Source organism: Oryzias latipes, chromosome 18, assembly GCF_002234675.1.
Source record: "Oryzias latipes chromosome 18, ASM223467v1".
NCBI classification, from domain to species: domain Eukaryota; kingdom Metazoa; phylum Chordata; class Actinopteri; order Beloniformes; family Adrianichthyidae; genus Oryzias; species Oryzias latipes.
In genome coordinates, this window is record NC_019876.2 from 1462382 (window position 1) to 1478924 (window position 16543).

At 45.6% G+C, this 16543-nt stretch overlaps 2 protein-coding genes, 1 long non-coding RNA gene and 4 other non-coding genes across 10 annotated transcripts; 1 reads left to right on the forward strand and 6 right to left on the reverse strand.

The window, feature by feature from the left end:
- The first annotated feature begins 515 nt into the window (after positions 1-515).
- Positions 516-7694, forward strand: LOC101162959 (toll-like receptor 2). Of its 2 annotated transcripts, none has more exons than XM_004079592.2 (12): positions 516-577; positions 1809-2074; positions 2146-2302; positions 2380-2529; positions 2906-3112; positions 3201-3323; positions 4388-4538; positions 5816-5980; positions 6059-6238; positions 6327-6467; positions 6549-7057; positions 7155-7694. In XM_004079592.2, the coding sequence occupies exons 2-12, from the start codon at positions 1810-1812 to the stop codon at positions 7522-7524; spliced, it is 2418 nt and encodes an 805-aa protein (XP_004079640.2). In that variant the 5' UTR covers positions 516-577; position 1809; the 3' UTR covers positions 7525-7694. The 2 variants fall into 2 exon arrangements, with proteins under 2 accessions (XP_004079640.2, XP_020567103.1); XM_020711444.1 differs by having other exon boundaries at positions 7158-7694.
- A 409-nt stretch (positions 7695-8103) lies between these two features.
- On the reverse strand, positions 8104-12225 carry rnf175 (ring finger protein 175). Of its 3 annotated transcripts, none has more exons than XM_004079554.4 (9): positions 12128-12225; positions 11833-11870; positions 11617-11758; positions 10576-10730; positions 9993-10100; positions 9741-9861; positions 9535-9668; positions 8873-8974; positions 8104-8705 (listed from the first exon to the last, which is right to left on the reverse strand). In XM_004079554.4, exons 1-9 carry the CDS (start codon positions 12149-12151, stop codon positions 8585-8587), a joined length of 945 nt encoding a protein of 314 aa, XP_004079602.1. In that variant the 5' UTR covers positions 12152-12225; the 3' UTR covers positions 8104-8584. The 3 variants fall into 3 exon arrangements, with proteins under 3 accessions (XP_004079602.1, XP_011485486.1, XP_011485488.1); XM_011487184.3 differs by having other exon boundaries at positions 11833-12048; positions 12128-12190; XM_011487186.3 differs by lacking the exon at positions 8873-8974 and having other exon boundaries at positions 12128-12194.
- A 1036-nt stretch (positions 12226-13261) lies between these two features.
- Positions 13262-16392, reverse strand: LOC101173743. The gene is made up of 7 exons (XR_002875336.1): positions 16272-16392; positions 15145-15362; positions 14846-14871; positions 14579-14645; positions 14264-14321; positions 13591-13623; positions 13262-13393 (listed from the first exon to the last, which is right to left on the reverse strand). It is a non-coding gene; the product is annotated as an uncharacterized LOC101173743 (long non-coding RNA).
- On the reverse strand, positions 13461-13553 carry LOC111946368. The gene has a single exon (XR_002872048.1). It is a non-coding gene; the product is annotated as a small nucleolar RNA SNORD14 (small nucleolar RNA).
- Positions 14021-14113, reverse strand: LOC111946367. Its single transcript, XR_002872047.1, has one exon. It is a non-coding gene; the product is annotated as a small nucleolar RNA SNORD14 (small nucleolar RNA).
- LOC111946365 lies at positions 14389-14481 on the reverse strand. The gene has a single exon (XR_002872045.1). It is a non-coding gene; the product is annotated as a small nucleolar RNA SNORD14 (small nucleolar RNA).
- LOC111946366 lies at positions 14711-14803 on the reverse strand. The gene has a single exon (XR_002872046.1). It is a non-coding gene; the product is annotated as a small nucleolar RNA SNORD14 (small nucleolar RNA).
- Positions 16393-16543: the final 151 nt, after the last annotated feature.

A 16543-nucleotide genomic window follows, 5' to 3' on the forward strand; every position in this document is an offset into this window, starting at 1 on the left:
TTAAACATTTGTCTGCGAGCCACATGTGACCATCAAAAGAGCCATATATGGCTCGCGAGCCATAGGTTCCCGACCCCTGGTCTAGTGGGTCTAGATGACCCAACTCCCAACGTTAAAGTGCCTAGGATAGAACAAGGGTTACGATGTTTGTGCATCGTGTGAATTGTTAGTGAGATTTGGACTCCAGGGCCACCGTAGTTTCAGAGCTTGCATAATTTCCCTTTGGCCCCCCCTGACTTCTCACAGAGACGTCGATTTGCTGAATTTGATTGATGTTGCAATGTGTCCTTAAAATGACTCCATCAAACTGAGATGAGTTGAGGAGTATATTACCCCCCCCCCCCCTTACAAAACCTCCACGGGTTTTAAAATGTTAAAAATACATATTGAATTGAATGTTTATATCTTTTTAAACATTTTGCATTAAATTGAGAGATAGTGTCACACATCAGCTGGGTGTCCTCCCAGTTCATTGGACACACAGAAAGTCATTCACTTCCTCTTTTCTTGCTCTCTTCCACTTTGGTTCCCTCAGTTCAAGCGTGGAAACCCAAAGCACTGATCTGGAAAACATCAGGTAAGAGTGAAGAGGGTCTTGTTAAACTGAAGATTGGAAACCTTTTCTCAGATCTGTTGGAATGTTCTGTTTTGATGGGTTGTCTGTATTTTCCCGTCTTTCTAATTCTAACACCCGACAGCGGTCAGACTGCAGACCATTGATGACACGGAGACTGCAGCTGAGTTTCCACCTCGTCTTCCCCAAAACACTTTCTTATCAAAGGATTTCTTCTTTGTTCAACAGTGACTGTGGTTTTAAACGCTCTTCTCATGTTCAGTTACATCGGTATCTAATCATTTCTGTGCATTCAGTACTTTTAAAGGTGTAGTCTCTCTCACTTTGTGATCATTCTGTATAAAACTATCTACAATTTTCTATTTCTTTTTATTTTTTACACGCCAGTGCGCGCACCCCGCCATCGACTAGAACGTGGCGTTAGGACACCGTATGACAGCATCACCTGTATGTCATTACATAACGCATGACGTCTTGTTTTGTGGTCAAACGAGGCTCAAGGGAACTGCGAGACACACCTGCGTTCCCTATAAGATACAACTGCTCCTCTCTATGACCCTCCAAAGACCCGGAAACCCAAAAACCCACAGCTCTTGTACTGGTAATACCTCACCCACCCCCTGGATGGGGTCATGTGACTAAGGCCTTTGGAACAAGAACAAGTCTCCCAAAAAACCCACTTCCTGAGTGTCTTTCCTCATAAATCAGAAAAGGTTTTTCTGGATTTCTTCATTAACAGCAGAGCGGAGACGTTCATTTTAATAGATGGAAGATAAAACAAAAAAACTAATTGATCTTTGTTTTGCAGTCGAACATGTGGCTCAGAAGTCCTTGCAGGTCTTTTTAAACTTCATTACAGATTTCAAACAAATCACAACCATCCAGACCCCTCATTCAGGCTTCACAGGGTTTTAGGCCTGTTGTTCTTGTGAAGCCTCACCAGGACCATGAGTGGCTCTGGTTGGACCAACTGGTGGGTTTTTGGCGGCTGTCTGCTCCACACATGAGCGCCGGCGTGGATCCAGCAGCATCTTCCTGTTTCTATGAATGATCCTGGATGCATTGGCTCTAACTTATCTTTAGTGTCGTTAGCATCTGTCGTTTGCCCACAGCAGACGCCGTTCTTCAGCTTCCTCACTGCTTACCTCTCACCTCCATCACAGGCCTCCAGCCACAGACTGGACTCTGGTAATATCATTTCCTGTCTCTCATGGTTCCCCTCTCTTTTCTGCAGAATGAGACGCTCTGTCAGCCGTTTGTGTCCCATGTTCCTCTACCTTGCTGTGTGTTGGGGTCAGAGGTCAAACACAAACGATGGCCGTGAGTCCTGCGCTCACTGTGACCTCCAGCTCTGCTGCAATTGTTCGTTTAGTGGGTTCACCCGGGTTCCTAAAGTTACGGATGATGTTCTGGTTCTGGATCTCTCCTTCAATAACATCTCTGAAGTGACTGACGACGACCTGAGAGGTCATGCATCCCTGAGGGTTCTGGACCTCCAAGGTAACACGGATGGCGTTCGTTCTTCAGCCTTGATTTCATTTGTTCACACAAACGTTTCGTTTTCCCTCCAGGGAACAGACTGTCCTCCATCCATCCATCAGCGTTCGACTCCCTGTGGAGCCTGGAGGAGCTGGATCTGTCCGACAACCGGCTGACCGTCCTTGACCCCCGGTGGTTCAGCGAGCTGGGAGCTCTGCAGCAGCTCAACCTGCTCAACAACCCGTACAGGTGAGGAGATGAAGAGCTCCACGATGAAGCTCGGAGGTCCTGAGGAGCTTCTTTATCCTCTCCTTGTTCTCCTGCAGTCGTCTGGGTTCTTCTCCTCTGTTTGAGGGACTCGTCAGACTGAGGATCCTGGAGTTTGGAGGTCCGGTTCAGGAAGAACTGAAGACAGGAGACCTGAAAGGGGTCACTCAGCTGGACCGACTTACCGTGCGCGCCAACAATCTGATCAGGTTTGTCGGAATAGTTGGTGGAATCAAAACAAAGTGAAAAAATGGGAAACTGGAGGTGATTGACCCAAACAAACTTCTGAGGAATTGAGTTACTGAATTCCTTTCGGGGGCTTTTGGGGGCTTCGGCTCCTTTGGAAGAACAGTACCTAGACATCAGTGACCCAAACAATGGACATGTTCATTGAAGTATTGGTAAAAGTAATCTAATTTGGAAGCTGTTGGTCAGAAGACTGGATGCAGAAAAGGGGCTTTGATGTCCATCTAAACCGTTCATATGGCATCATTTTTAAAATTCCACATTCAAACTCTCTGAATGTTATTAAAATGTTCCAGTTTTTTACAAAAACCACTGAAGTTTTCTCTTTTGGCTCTGCAGATATGAACGTGGTACCTTGGCAGAGATCTGGCCTCTGGGTGGCGTCACCTTAAACCTTCACAGACCTTTTTTGACCGACCCGGCCTTGGTCTCAGCTGTCCTCAATGACGTGTTGAGTCCTGAGACGCACTTGACTTTGGAAGACGTCCATTTGACGTCAAAAATTCCCGCTCAGGTCTTCAGAGACACACACATCAACAGGATCAGGTCCAACAGACTCAGATTTAGTCCCTTTTGAGAAAATAAACTTTTCTGGAAAAGCAGCATAAAGTTGTTCTGTGGCGTCTTTCATCAGATACATGTCGTTCCGGAATGTCACCATCTCTGATGAGTCGGTGGTCGACTTCCTGACGGCCATTAACGGGTCACCCCTGACCTCTCTGTCCATAGACGGTCTGACTGTGACCGGGGAAGGAAGGTGGGTGTGGCTGACTCTGATAAACCATGTTCTGCCAGCTGGAACCCTGAGGAGGAAGCGATCAGGGAGGGCAAAGCTTTGGCCAGAAAAACTAAACTCTTTTCAAACGTTTGTCCTAATTTTTGTTAGGAAACAAAGACATTTTTATCAGTTACTGTGTTTCTAAAGAAACGTTGATAAAAATGATCATTTTGGAAGAACATCAACTTCTATCCAGAAATGTTACTGAAGGCCGTGTCACACAGCCCCTACGTTCGTTTTGTGCATTTTCCACCTATGTAATGTCGTAATTCATGCGTGATTGACGTAATTTAACTGTTTCTTGCGTTTGTTGATGTGTGCAGATGTCCGTCAAGGTTTTGGCCGACGGGCCAGACGTGAATTCAGTTTGGAGTCAAACTGTTTGGTCGGTTGACTTGTATTTTTACATGTATTTTACATAGTTTATACACAATTATTACAAAAATGTTGCGCAATTATAAAGATGCATACACAAATTTGTGTCTTCCTACGACTGTTCCACATACAGTACAGACCAAATGTCTGGACACACCTCATTCAAATGAATGGGAAGGTGTGTCCAAACTTTTGGTCTGTACTGTATGTCTAATGGACTTTTCACGCATGAACCACCGATGTATAACTTTTATATCACGTATACGGCGCACATATGTTAAAATTATATAACTGACACATGAATCACTAATGAATTACATGTAAACAGCGTAATAATCACGCATGGTTGGTGTTTTACGGTGGTTTACGTGTTCTTTGCGTGGTTTATTTGTACTTCTGTGGTTTTAACGTGGTTCATTCGTGATACATCGGTGAAAATTTCCCGTGAGACCATAACTTTTCCCACTTTTGACACGTATGACCAGTTTTCATCCATACCATCTGCACCAAATGTAGAGGAGAGAATCACCACAGCTGTGGCAGCTGTGGCTGTGCAACACGGCCTTTGGGCAGTGAGGGGTTTGGACTGAACTAAGTGAAGTGGGTAGAGAGAAACAGCTTTGTGTTTTTTTAAAGTGTTTTCTAAGAGGATGAACTCATGCTGTTAGGTGGACTCGTGCAAACTGGACTGACCTGAGAAGCATGGATGAATTCCTGGTCAGGAACCTGGTGCTGCAGGATGTGTTCACATTTTTCCTGATTGGAAACCTGTATTTTTTGGTCCAGAACCAGCGGAAACTGTCGTTCATAAATTCCCAGGTAAATTCATGACATTCTTGTTGTGTTAAACTTGGTGTGTGCAGCAAAGGAGCTTATTGGTTTTAAGCTTTGGCCTAACAGAACAAGGTTCTTCAGTAATCTACTCGTGTAATTCCAGTCTTTATTCCAGCATTGTTGACCTAACAAGATCTTTTCTGGGGTTCATGGTTCCTGTTATTAAGCTGACGGATGTGAAAACACAATGTGAGATTCATGGGGAAACTGTGTTAGTGCTGTTTTGATTTGACTTGAACTTAACCTGAAAAACCTCAATAAGACCTTCGTTTAAAGCAAGTAGCATTAGAATATCCATGAAACGTACCACACCATCCCACGACATCAACCTTTGCTACATGGACATGATTGCTGCGGTTATTCTAACATGTGTAGCTTTAATGTAAATATGATGAATTATTTTGTGAAGTTTGTGAAATCGTTTCATGATTTTGTAAAATCTGTGTATTTTATTCTTATGGACCCTTGGGAGATCTTTTTGGGTGAAATTTTTTTGTTTTTACTGATTTCTGAAACTTAAAAGAAATAAACTGAAAAAATTGAAATTGCGATGGTTTCAGGGCCCCAATCGCTGTGAAAGGTGTTGCACGCTGATGACATCATCCATGACTAACATTTTATGAACATATTACAACTGCGTGCATACTGTGCCATGTGCTTGTTTTGAGTGATTAGAACATGCGATGGTGAAGCAAACTCCATCCAGAAAACTGACAAACTTAATTGAAGAAGTGAGAAAATTCAGAAACCTCCATGATACTTCCATGCAGGAGTACAGAGCTACAAAGAGGGCAATTATTTTTGTTTAATACTAAGATAATTAGAATAAAATAACTAAAATAATTAGCATAATTAGTAATTATACTAATTTGGATTCAATAATTATCATAATATAAATATATAGTATAATTCTAATTCTGTTTCGTGGACTTCTTGCCTCTTGGTGGACCTGTGCGTTTGCCAGAGCAGCAAGTGTATGATCCACATGTCATCCACGGTGAAAATACCAAACCACTGAAACCTCGGACACAATCGCGTCATCCAACGCCACTCAAACGTTCGTTGCAGTTACAGCGACGGTCGCCAAAGAAACTGGCCGACCTTAGTATGAACTAGAACGCACAACTGACACGACGGTGGATCTCTTTGAAATACAAACCATGCATTACATGGATGCAGTCTTCAGGGTAGCATCTCAGTTGGACTGGAGCCTTCAAACCCATGTTGTCCTCATTCTGTTTCTGTCTCTCTTCTGCATCCAGCTCTTTCTACTGTCCTGTTACTCAACCAGACTGATGAAGGAGGTCCAATACCTGGACATGTCGGACAACCTGCTGACAGACCTGACTCTGGGGTACATGCTGTGCGACGGAGAAGAAACGCTGCCGGAACTCAGAGTTCTGAACATAAGTGGAAACAACCTGAAGGTGTCGGTAGAACATTCACAAAAGTCTACATGAACTTTGAGTTTTAAACGGTCTGAAGGTTTGTCCGTCCCTGTCCAGTCTTTGCCCACGATAAGCCGGCTGGCAGCAAGACTCACCAAACTGACCCACTTAGACATCAGCAGAAGCGGCTACAGCTCCATGCCCCCCAGCTGCGCTTGGCCCGCCACTCTGCGACACCTCAACATCTCCAGTGCCAAGCTGACGACCACAACGCCGTGTCTTTCCACAAGCCTGGAGGTGATGCTTGCAGCGTGAACCCTTAGTCCTTATAGACCATTTCACCCTATAGCCATGCACGGTTCTGACTTTGCTGTTTGCTGTTAAGGTTTTGGATCTAAGCAACAATGATCTGAGAAGCTTCACTGTGACCCTGCCTTTGCTGAGGGAGCTCCACCTCTCTGGGAACAAGTTCCTGAAGTTTCCTGATGGACGCCTCTTTCCTAATCTGCAAACGCTGGCGATATGGGTGGGAAACAAGTCCGTTCTCACACTCCGGCTCCTTCCTGCTTCTGCATTTCTGAATGTCTGGTCTCGTTCTTCCTTCCAGTCCAACACCCTGAACCTGTTTGGTCGTTCGGACCTCCAGTCATACAGGCGGCTGGATAAACTGCAGGCAGGCCAGAACAAGTTCATCTGCTCCTGTGACTTTGTCGGCTTCCTCCAGTCGCTCCTCAAAGGAGGCGGAGACGCCACGTTGACCGATAAAGAGGACAGCTACCGCTGCGACTCCCCTCTCTACCTGCAGGGGGAGTCTGTGAGCACAGTCCACCTCTCCATCCTGGAGTGTCATCAGCTTTTGTTTGTGTCTGTGAGTTGTGGCGTGGCGTTGCTCCTCGGCAGTTTGTTGTGCGTCCTGTTGTGGCGGCTTCACGTCTTCTGGTACCTGAAGATGATCTGGGCGTGGCTCAAGGCCAAGCGTAGCTCCCAGCAGCGACAGAGACGCAGAAACGATGAAGAATCTGAAGCTCTGATTTCCTTTGACGCCTTTGTTTCCTACAACGACAGAGATGCCAGCTGGGTGGAGAACTTCCTGGTACCGGAGCTGGAGGAGCCGAGGTTGGTCCTTCTTTTCTAACTTCCACATGTTCAAGTCTTTATAGGCTTGGAACAGACAACCTCTTAGTATGTTGCTTCCTGTTGATCTCCTCTGCAGCAGTGACTCTCTCCAGCCGCTGACTCTCTGTCTCCACAAACGGGACTTCCTTCCTGGCCGGTGGATCGAGGACAACATCATGAGCGCCATCGAGCGAAGTCGGCGGACTGTGTTTGTCCTCTCTGAGAACTTCGTCAGGTCGGCCTGGTGTCGCTACGAGCTGGACTTCTCCCATTTCCACCTCTTTGACGCCGGCGGAGATGCGGCCATCTTGATCCTGCTCGAGCCGATGACCAAAGACGACGTCCCCAAGCGTTTCTGCAAACTCCGCAAGCTGATGAGCTCCACCACATACCTGGAGTGGCCTGGAGAGGAGGCGCAGAGGGAGGAATTCTGGAGGAGTCTTCGTAATGCTTTGAGGGGAGAGTAGAACGCTTTAAAGGACAAATTTATTTCCTAAGAGAACAAACACAAAATTCCCCAGTTTAGCCTAAAACTGAATCTCCGAGTGTTTCAATCATGCTGGAAACGGCCTCCAGGGGGAGCTGTCGTTTCGTTATACGGGTTTCATTAAGAATAGATAAACTTTTTCAAACGGCATTCATTCATCTGCTACTCATTCACAACTATTTGAATACAGAAAGATTCTTTCTTGATGTCCTCCATCGTCAGAAAAATGCCACAAAAACATCATTTTTATCGGAGTGGGTCTCTAAAACAGCCTTCGACACACTTTTGGAGCGTTGAGTTTAATGCAAAGTCCCGATAAATTAGATTATTATAGTTATGAAATGTAACCCTTGTGCTATCCTAGGCACTTTACCATTGGGAGTTGGGTCATGTAGACCCACTAGACAGTGCTCTGAACCTTTTTTCTTCAATGATTTGTGATCTTCACTGGTGTCCATGGATTACATGAAATCTTTCCACCTTTATCCACCTTTGTCAGGGTAGGGAGAACACGACAAAGTAAGAGTGGGGTCATCTAAGATAGCACAATTATCAGGACTAATAATTTCAAAGTTTTATTAAATACAACAATGGTTAAAAACAAATCTTTTTTTCCCCACCGCTGATGACACGTAAAGCATTTCAAACAATAAATTAGCCCTAAAACAGACGTGATATGAATAAAATTATAGCATAACACTAAAGAAACCTTCATAACGTGTAAAGCTGTCTGATCATGTGACCGTTTTTCAGTCCGACTTCGTTTATCAAAGGTTGGCAAAAAAACGTGACGGTTCATGAAAAATAAGAGAACTTCTGCAGATGGAGCGAGCAAACAAAAACACACGAAGGGCATCAGCCCGAAGAAAAACAGTTTCAGCCCGGAAAGTTTCTCTTTACTTTGGCAGAATCCTGAAACCTGGGGGATTCTGGGTAATCCACCAGAGGAAACGTCGGCATCCACACTAACAGCACCGGGAATCAGCGTCCTATAGAGCTCACTCCAACGCCGGACAGTCACAGCGGTGTTCCTCAGGGCTCTACTCCAGGCCCAGGGAGAAGTTGATCCCGTGGACCACGCCGATGATGATGGGCTGCCAGGCCACCAAATACCTGAGCCAGTCCAGCAGCTGACCGTACAGGACGTGGGTCTTCTCCCAGCTGGAGGCAGACGAGGAGTTAAGGACAGCGTTTCATTCACAGGTTCAATTTCCTGTCAGCTAGGGGGCAAAATAAGGAGGGCAGCTGAGAACTTCCTCTAGAAATCATAATGAATGCTTCGGTGTTGGAGGTAAAGGCTGTCAGAGCTCAGGAACAGAAAAGGATACGGGTTGTTCATCATCCTCTTCAGGTCCACCTTCTCGTTGCAGTACGGACACGTCTGTTTCTTACCCACAATGCACCAGCCACGGATGCAGAACTCATGGAATCTGAAGTTGTGCAGGTAAGTTCAGGCAGAAACCAGCAAAGTGATCCAAAACGTTCATGCCCTCTGTCCACCTGACTAAACCCCACAACGTACAGTCACTACCCAACTACCCCCCCCCCCCCCCCCCCCCAAACACACACCTTTTCTTCTGCCATCTTTGTCTGTAGATTAGTGCTTAACTGTCTGGAGTATTTGATTGGGCAAACACTTAAATACCATAGATCTTCAGTTGGAACCCCCAGCCATCAGCAACCTTCTTCTTTGCTCTTTCAGGCTTTGGACCTTTTAATTCTGTTATCTTTGTGGAAATCATTGTATTTAAAAAAAAAAGTCCCAGACAACTTTCATCTTGGGGATTTATGGGAGTTTTTGAACCGTTGGGGCATTTCATTAGTTTTACTTTCCGTTATGTTAACATCCTTTTACACTCCACTAGACAGTGGTCTAACAAGTTGGGGGCTCGTCCGGGATTTCTTTAACTTTTTGTGATGGATTTGTTTTATGTTATTTGGGTTTGGAGTCGGCGTTTGTTGGGCTTCTGGATCTACGGTGCGAGGATACATGTGTCCGCAGGAGAGCTGGTAGGTGTCTTCGATGAAGCCTTCCTCCTCCACGTCCACCAGGATCCTCTGACCACACACCGCACAGATGTCGCTGGAGAGGCTCCTGCTGGGCATGCCTCCCTTACTGTAGTACTGCAGACAAAGCAGGGAGTTAGTGGAGGAGTTTGCTTTGCTCCGTCTGCGGACGCATGAGCAGCTTTTCACCCCGATCGTGGAGGCCATGTAGTCGGAGCAGATCTCAGCAAAGTCCCTCCCCATGACGCCGTAGTACAGACCGTAAAACAGCATGACCACGCCCACGTCCATGGAGTCCTCTGCCTTTATCCTGCACACAGGAGCATCCCGGATCCAAGGACCTTCTGACAAACTCTGCTCATGATCGATCAGCGTTTTGCTGTTCCAGTATTGCAATCCTGGATTATTTTAATCTCCTGACACAGACCAGAAGAAACTCACCTGAAGAAAACGTTGAAGCCGAACATGGTGAACATGATGGCCAGGTAACCCAGAACCCCAACGGCATAACTCAGCTTGTAGATCAGCAGGAACCACTTGTAGACCATTCTGGTTGAAGAAAAACTCATGAAGATGTGAGGAGGAACAGCAGTGGAACAGCAGTGGAGCAGCCTGGACTCCCACTGAGCAGCACATGCTGTTGGACAACACCGCTGCCTTAGCGGGCTCGGATCCCCGGAGCGGGAAGGACGTGTGAAGGACGGCTGGGTCAGACGGGACGTCTCATTCTAGATAGAGGAGGCACGTGGGGCGACCCGGGCTGTAATAAATGCCCCTGCAGGCCTGACGGTTCCGGTAGCAACTTTCCGATACATTTGCTCTCAGTGTAATTAAACAGGCAAATTGATTGACACTGCAATAATCTATAAATCTGTTAGAACATCCCAGGTTCTACTTGTTACTGCTGATATGAGCTTTCACTTTGAAAATCCTGCTCCTTCAACAAAAACATGTGTGTTTTTAGTCAAGTCAGTTTATTATTCTAAAAACCCAAAGTTGTGAAAGCGAGAGAACATCCGCTCACCTGGGCGTCCTGCAGGACAGCGGCTTGCGGGTCGCTCTGAAGATGACGTAGCTGGTGACCACGGAGAACACCCCCCACATGGACAGAAACCTCCACCAGTACAGTTTGAGGGTGAAATACAGAGGAACCACCCACATCTGGACCAGAGTCACCAGCTGAGGAGAGACAGGTGCTTTATTACACCGTTATTATACCATTAATACACTAAGTACATATTAATATGCTGTTATTACACCTTATTACACTACAAACATATTAATAAATGTTATTCAATGTTTTTTATCTTTCTTTCAATGTTTTTTATGTGTTCTATGTTATTACACAGTAACTTATATATCACTATTTGTGGTATTATACTATTTTATTGATGTGCATCAGCTTCCAGCCATCAGTGAGCATAAGGGGTTGGATTGCGCCCTCTTGTGGTTGCAGTATGCTACTGCTTTGTTATAACTGCAAGAAAACTGATGGACGACACAAGTGAAACCACATTTACAAAAGATTTATTACAGAAATAAAGATCATTTTCCAAAATTAGTCCATATTTCTTTGAATCGTTTGAATCTAGTTGTATCCTTAAAGTAGATCTTACAACCAATAAAGAGAAATAAAACAAATCAGAAATGGGTGTCTGAAACAACCGATAAAGAAAACATTTGTATTCCAGTAAGTATCCAGATTTCTGTGACCTGTTCCAATGAAAAGTCTATGTAAACCCTCGTAAACGTTTACGCACCAGTTCTAAGTCTGTTTAGGGCTCTACATTCAAAACGCCATTGAGCGCATTGATGCTTCTGTCATTCCACATCACGTCACTAATGACAGCGCAGAATTGTGGGATTGGACCAAACGTCCTCTTAGAGATAAGGTCAGTCTGCTAAATGACCTACGTGACGCAGCTATGTATGGGGATGCTGTGACTCCCAGCTGTGGGTGGGGGCCCCGGGACCTCTGGTCTGGGGTGGGACCCCCAGCTGTGGGTGGGGGCCCTGGGACCTCTGGTCTGGGGTGAGACCACCAGCTGTGGGTGGGGGCCCTTACGTTGTAAGAGCGGTGGTGCCGCTGCTTCCACTGCACCAGCAGGATCTGCGCCACCACCAGCGTGGCGATGAGGATCATCACCATCTCGGCGTGCATGGCCTCGTGGCCGCGGTGCTTCAGGTGCAGGCGCTCGTGCTGCAGCCTGCGGGGACACGGTGCAGAGCTCAGTCACTGTCATGGTTTGATGGTGGTGACGGGGAAAGGGGCGGGACTTACTTCCAGTTCTCCCTGTGGGTCATCTTCAGCAGGTCGTCCTGGAGGCAGAAATAGCAGCAGGTCTCAGCGGCTCCTCAAAGTGGGTTAAAGCGCCTCACGGCGGCTAAAACAGACCAATTCTGGACCAGTGGACACAAACTGAAGCCTCGAAGCAGTTAACACGTTTCTGACCCAGAGTGCCACGTCGGGAGAGCGGCTACTAGTTTACGCGTTAGCCTGAAAGTTAGCCGCGGTGACGTCTTTAAACGTGCTAAACTGGCCAGCAGCAGAGTTCTGAATAAACAGAGTCGATTACCTGAGGATGAACAGCTGCCATCATCCCGTTGCTTCCGCCGCGGCGCCGACGCGACGCTGTTTTGACAGCAAGGGTGGCTACGGAAACCCACGAGGGTCAAAACGAAGGAGACTGAAAATTGCGACGCGCCTGCGCAGAAATGCGGGTCCTGAAGTTCTTAGCGGACAGTTAAACTGTTCAAAAGTGAGTCTTGAAGTAAGCCAAGATTTAAAGAAAAAGATTTAAAGAAATGACAAGACTTGAACAGTAAAGAGGCAGTAAAGAGGCTTTATTTTGAAATCTTGTGTGAAGAGGCCGAAATACTTCCACGTAGAAAACATTTCAGATTTTTTTTCCCCACATGGCTTTTCTATATAAAAACAATTTAAACTGAGTATTTCTTCAAATCTTTGATAAGGAGCAGTAAAAAAAAAAAAATGGGATAAATGTCTGTACTCCTTACACAGAAGCCATAATCGGATCACCGGGCCACAAGCTCCCCGCCCTGCTCCTGATACATCCACTGTCAGTGAGGGGCTGTAAGGCAACTGTATGCATGTGGATGATGGGATGGCTTTCAACAGGAACTGTTGAATTATAATTCTTTTGAACTTTCTATCCTGCAGGTCTAGAAAACCGTTCTAGCGATAGTCAATAAACTCCAAAATGAGACCAGGAATTCCAACAAAAGATTAAAGATGATAGAGACTGTAATTGAATTCCTCCTGGGAATGAGATCCACTTGATCTTAGTGCAGTTGTTGCAGCAGACTTTCATCCACTAGGTCAGGGGATCTTTACTGAGCTGTAGATCTGCTCCACCTTCTACCTGGACTTGTTCCAGCCTCTATAGGACAAAGAGGTGCTGCTGTACTTTAAGGTCTTCAGACTCCAGTCAACGTTGAACAGCTCGTTCACGCCTTTTTGGTCCTATATGTCACCACTTAAAGGTGCCATCAAGTCAGCTTTGTAGGTGTAGACAATTCTTAGGACTTTGGTTCAATCAATGCCATTACCTTTGACGAGGTTTAGACAAAAGTTTAGTTCTAGTCATGTATGACAGACTGAAGGAAAATTAAACCACATTTCAGAATGGTTCCAAAACCAATTAACACTATTCCCTCTAAGAACCTTGATGTAGAGAAAGGACAAAAGATTGTTGAAAGAATCTTTATTAAAAACAACAATTGACAACCTGGATTCCAAGTTCCTCAAAGAACAAAATCTGCACAACATATTTGGTACGTGAACTTCACTCCCAGAGCAGCAGGGGTGGGGCTTAGTCCACCTGTAAGGACAGAAGACCCAGGTTAAAACATGTGGAAGTCCTGACGGACGGCAAGCGCCGCCACACGTCACTCAGACATCCAAGGAAGGTTTGGGCCGTCTCTGGTCGTTAGACCTCAGGTGGAAACTACGAATGGCAGGAAATGACATCATCACAGTGAATGGTAAACATAAAGAGACCCCTCTGGTCGTACACACCTGTGAGCCGCCGGTCCTTCAGCTGAAGGTCACCTGGAAGACATTTCAGGAAGTCACTGAGACTGCAGAAGAAAAAAGATCTGAGTTCTGAGCTACCGCGTTCAAACCATCATGTCCATGCGGTACTACACCAGTTCCCTCATTCTACACACAAGTTAAACCAGGTCCAACTTTGACCAATCGGACTCTGCACTTCTGTGTGGAAACTACACAGCTCTTTACACGGCTCAAATTCTATCACACCACGTCTTTCATATCAGAACAGAGCTGGGAAAGACAAAGCCAACATACGCTGGAGTCACACCAAGCCTTTTCCTACTGTAGGTGGCAGACATGCGCTAGTTTCATGTAGCGACTGTGAACATGACATGCTAAAAGAACATGCGTGTTGTAGTACGGATCACACGCTCTGTGGACGAAGCTTTTCAGTTCGCTCAGACATCCAAGGAAGGTTTGGACCGTCTTTGGTCGTTAGACCTCTGGTGGAAACTACGAATGGCAGGAAATGACATCATCACAGCGAACTGATAATTTATCTGCTACAGGAACAACCTTCAGTGATAAACCACTGAATCATTTCATCCAGATTTACACGACATGGGAATGTATCCATCTGATGTCTGGTAGATTTAAAGACAACAGCAGCAGCGACTAGAGATGTCAAGACACCAACCTGGATATCTGTCACGTTCCACCCAGACAGGAGTGACTCCTGGACTCTGAAAGTCCACCTGAAACAAAAACAGTCTTTATTTTCACGGCTTAATCCAGATTTAACACCAGACTTTAATTTACAGTTCGCTCAGACATCCAAGGAAGGTTTGGACCGTCTTTGGCCGTTAGACCTCTGGTGGAAACTACGAATGGCAGGAAATGACATCATCACAGCGAACGGATTTCAGTTCTTTAAGCTTTCATAACAGTTGAAGGTGTCGAACCAATCACCCGCTAAATTTCATCCAGGATAGAGAACAATCTTTACACACACCTTTGTTTCTGGGTCCAAAAATCAGGTCCATCCATCGTCAAAGACTCCTTCAAACTGAACCAGAAGCCTGGAAAAGATGTCAGAATGTCAGACACGAAGACCAAGACCAGCAGCAGAAGCTACAAGCTGCTGTCGCTCAGACATCCAAGGAAGGTTTGGACCATCTTTGGCCGTTAGACCTCTGGTGGAAACTACGAATGGCAGGAAATGACATCATCATTGCGACCACAACCCAAGGAATCCCCACTTGGTCCAGCACCTACTCACCATGTTCATCGTGGGAGAACGTCCATCTGAAAAACAAAAGAACCTAGTGTCATCTCTGAAATGAAGCAGAGATTTGTGTTATCCACATGGATACCAGATAACAGGTTCTCTCATTCAAACACATACTTCACCACCAAACATGAGGAACATCACAGAAACATCTACAGTGTTCCATACATGTTGGTTGGTTCTGTCAACATTCATTTTAGATTGTGTTTGAAACTTCTCCATGTAGGGTTTAATCTACATCTAAAGCCTCTTCATGACTCGTTTCTACACCAACAGCAGTTTTTCTGTACCTTCATTTGCCCCTCAGACTGGGAGCAGATCCATCTCTGGCTCCTGAGTCACACCAGCATCTCAGGAGCTCTGAACTGAAATCCAGCTCTGGAGAAGACAACGTCCCATCATCCAGGGAAGGTCCGAGCTCTTTAGCGTTCCAGTGGAATCACAGCCACCGAGGCAGATGACGGTCCAGGAAACCAGCCAACCTGGTCTGAGATGCTGCAGGAAAACCCTGAAAAGACAAAGAAGACGAGTTAACATAAAAGACTGTCCCACCAAGCGTCAGGGTCGGGTTTAGTATGGTCTGAGTTTCCACTCAGTTGGACCATCACGGCCAGGTCAGAAGCTCATTTTCCCCAATCCACGTATGGTATTTTATAAATAGAAATTACTGCATGTTGTATGAGAGAAGACAGCAGGCAGTGAAGTGGGTTTAACAGCAGCGACGGATTGTTCTATTTATCCATGGACCTACAACCAACGTGGACCCCCCCCCCCCCCCAAAAAACGGTACGATTCGGTACCTCAAACAAGAGCTGGGGTCTCAAGGACTCCATTTAAAAATGGGAACGCTAAGGAAAAAAAAAAAAAAAAACATACTGCACCAGACTACAGCTGGAAACAAGGGATTTGACTTCTGTTAAAGTTTAAAGGTTACAGTTAGATAAATGTACAGAACCTAACTGGTTCCTGTTAAAGACCTCTCTCCGCACATTAGACTACATCCATCACAATAATGATAGAATAGGTTATTACACAACAAACCACGTGGTATACACTATCGAAGAAGTTACTTTTGGGTTCGACTTTCTCCAACTCTTAAAATACCCGGATGCGTGTTAGTCTAGATAAGCCTTTTACACAAAAACTAATTATTATTTGGTGGCAATTCCATCAAGTTTAAAATTATTTTAATGTATAAAATAAATAATAAAGGAAGTGCCGTTTCTGGACGAAACCATGTGAGACGTAGCTGAGTTTCATCAGCAGTGACGTCTGATGCAGAGATAATCTACATCCATCCGATCAAAATGAAGCTCAGATTGGCTACAAATGATATCCTCACGCGAGAACACGACGTCAACAGCAAGATTCATGCATTTGTTTTAACGCGCAGAAACACAATGAAGCACAAAGTTACCATGTTTGAGGTCCTCCGTTCGGCTCTGCTCCGTCAGCGGGAAAGACTGAAGCGGCTCCGCTCTTCGCCTTATATCCCTCCACCCGGCTAATCTGACTGTATGCGGCGCTATGGCGCCACCTACCGGATCGGAGGTCTAAGAGGGGATTACAGGAAGAGAGGTTCAGGACGCGTGCGCCCAAAACCACTCTCATCCATAAAACCAGCATAATGATGCGAAAAAATAATAATCAGATAAAACATAAAAATATTATTTAATTAAGACTGTGTTG

Bases quoted from the DNA above. Each gene is read 5' to 3' on its own strand.
- LOC101162959 (XM_004079592.2), top strand. From the start codon at position 1,810: ATGAGACGCTCTGTCAGCCGTTTGTGTCCCATGTTCCTCTACCTTGCT. The intron at 3,113-3,200 runs GTCCAACAGACT...GTCTTTCATCAG, and splicing joins ACACACATCAACAGGATCAG to ATACATGTCGTTCCGGAATG. The intron at 7,058-7,154 runs GTTGGTCCTTCT...TCTCCTCTGCAG, and splicing joins CCGGAGCTGGAGGAGCCGAG to CAGTGACTCTCTCCAGCCGC.
- rnf175 (XM_004079554.4), bottom strand. From the start codon at position 12,151: ATGATGGCAGCTGTTCATCCTCAG. The intron at 10,731-11,616 runs GTAAGGGCCCCC...GTCTCTCCTCAG, and splicing joins GGCACCACCGCTCTTACAAC to CTGGTGACTCTGGTCCAGAT. The intron at 8,706-8,872 runs GTATCCTTTTCT...GTCTGCCTCCAG, and splicing joins AAGAGGATGATGAACAACCC to CTGGGAGAAGACCCACGTCC.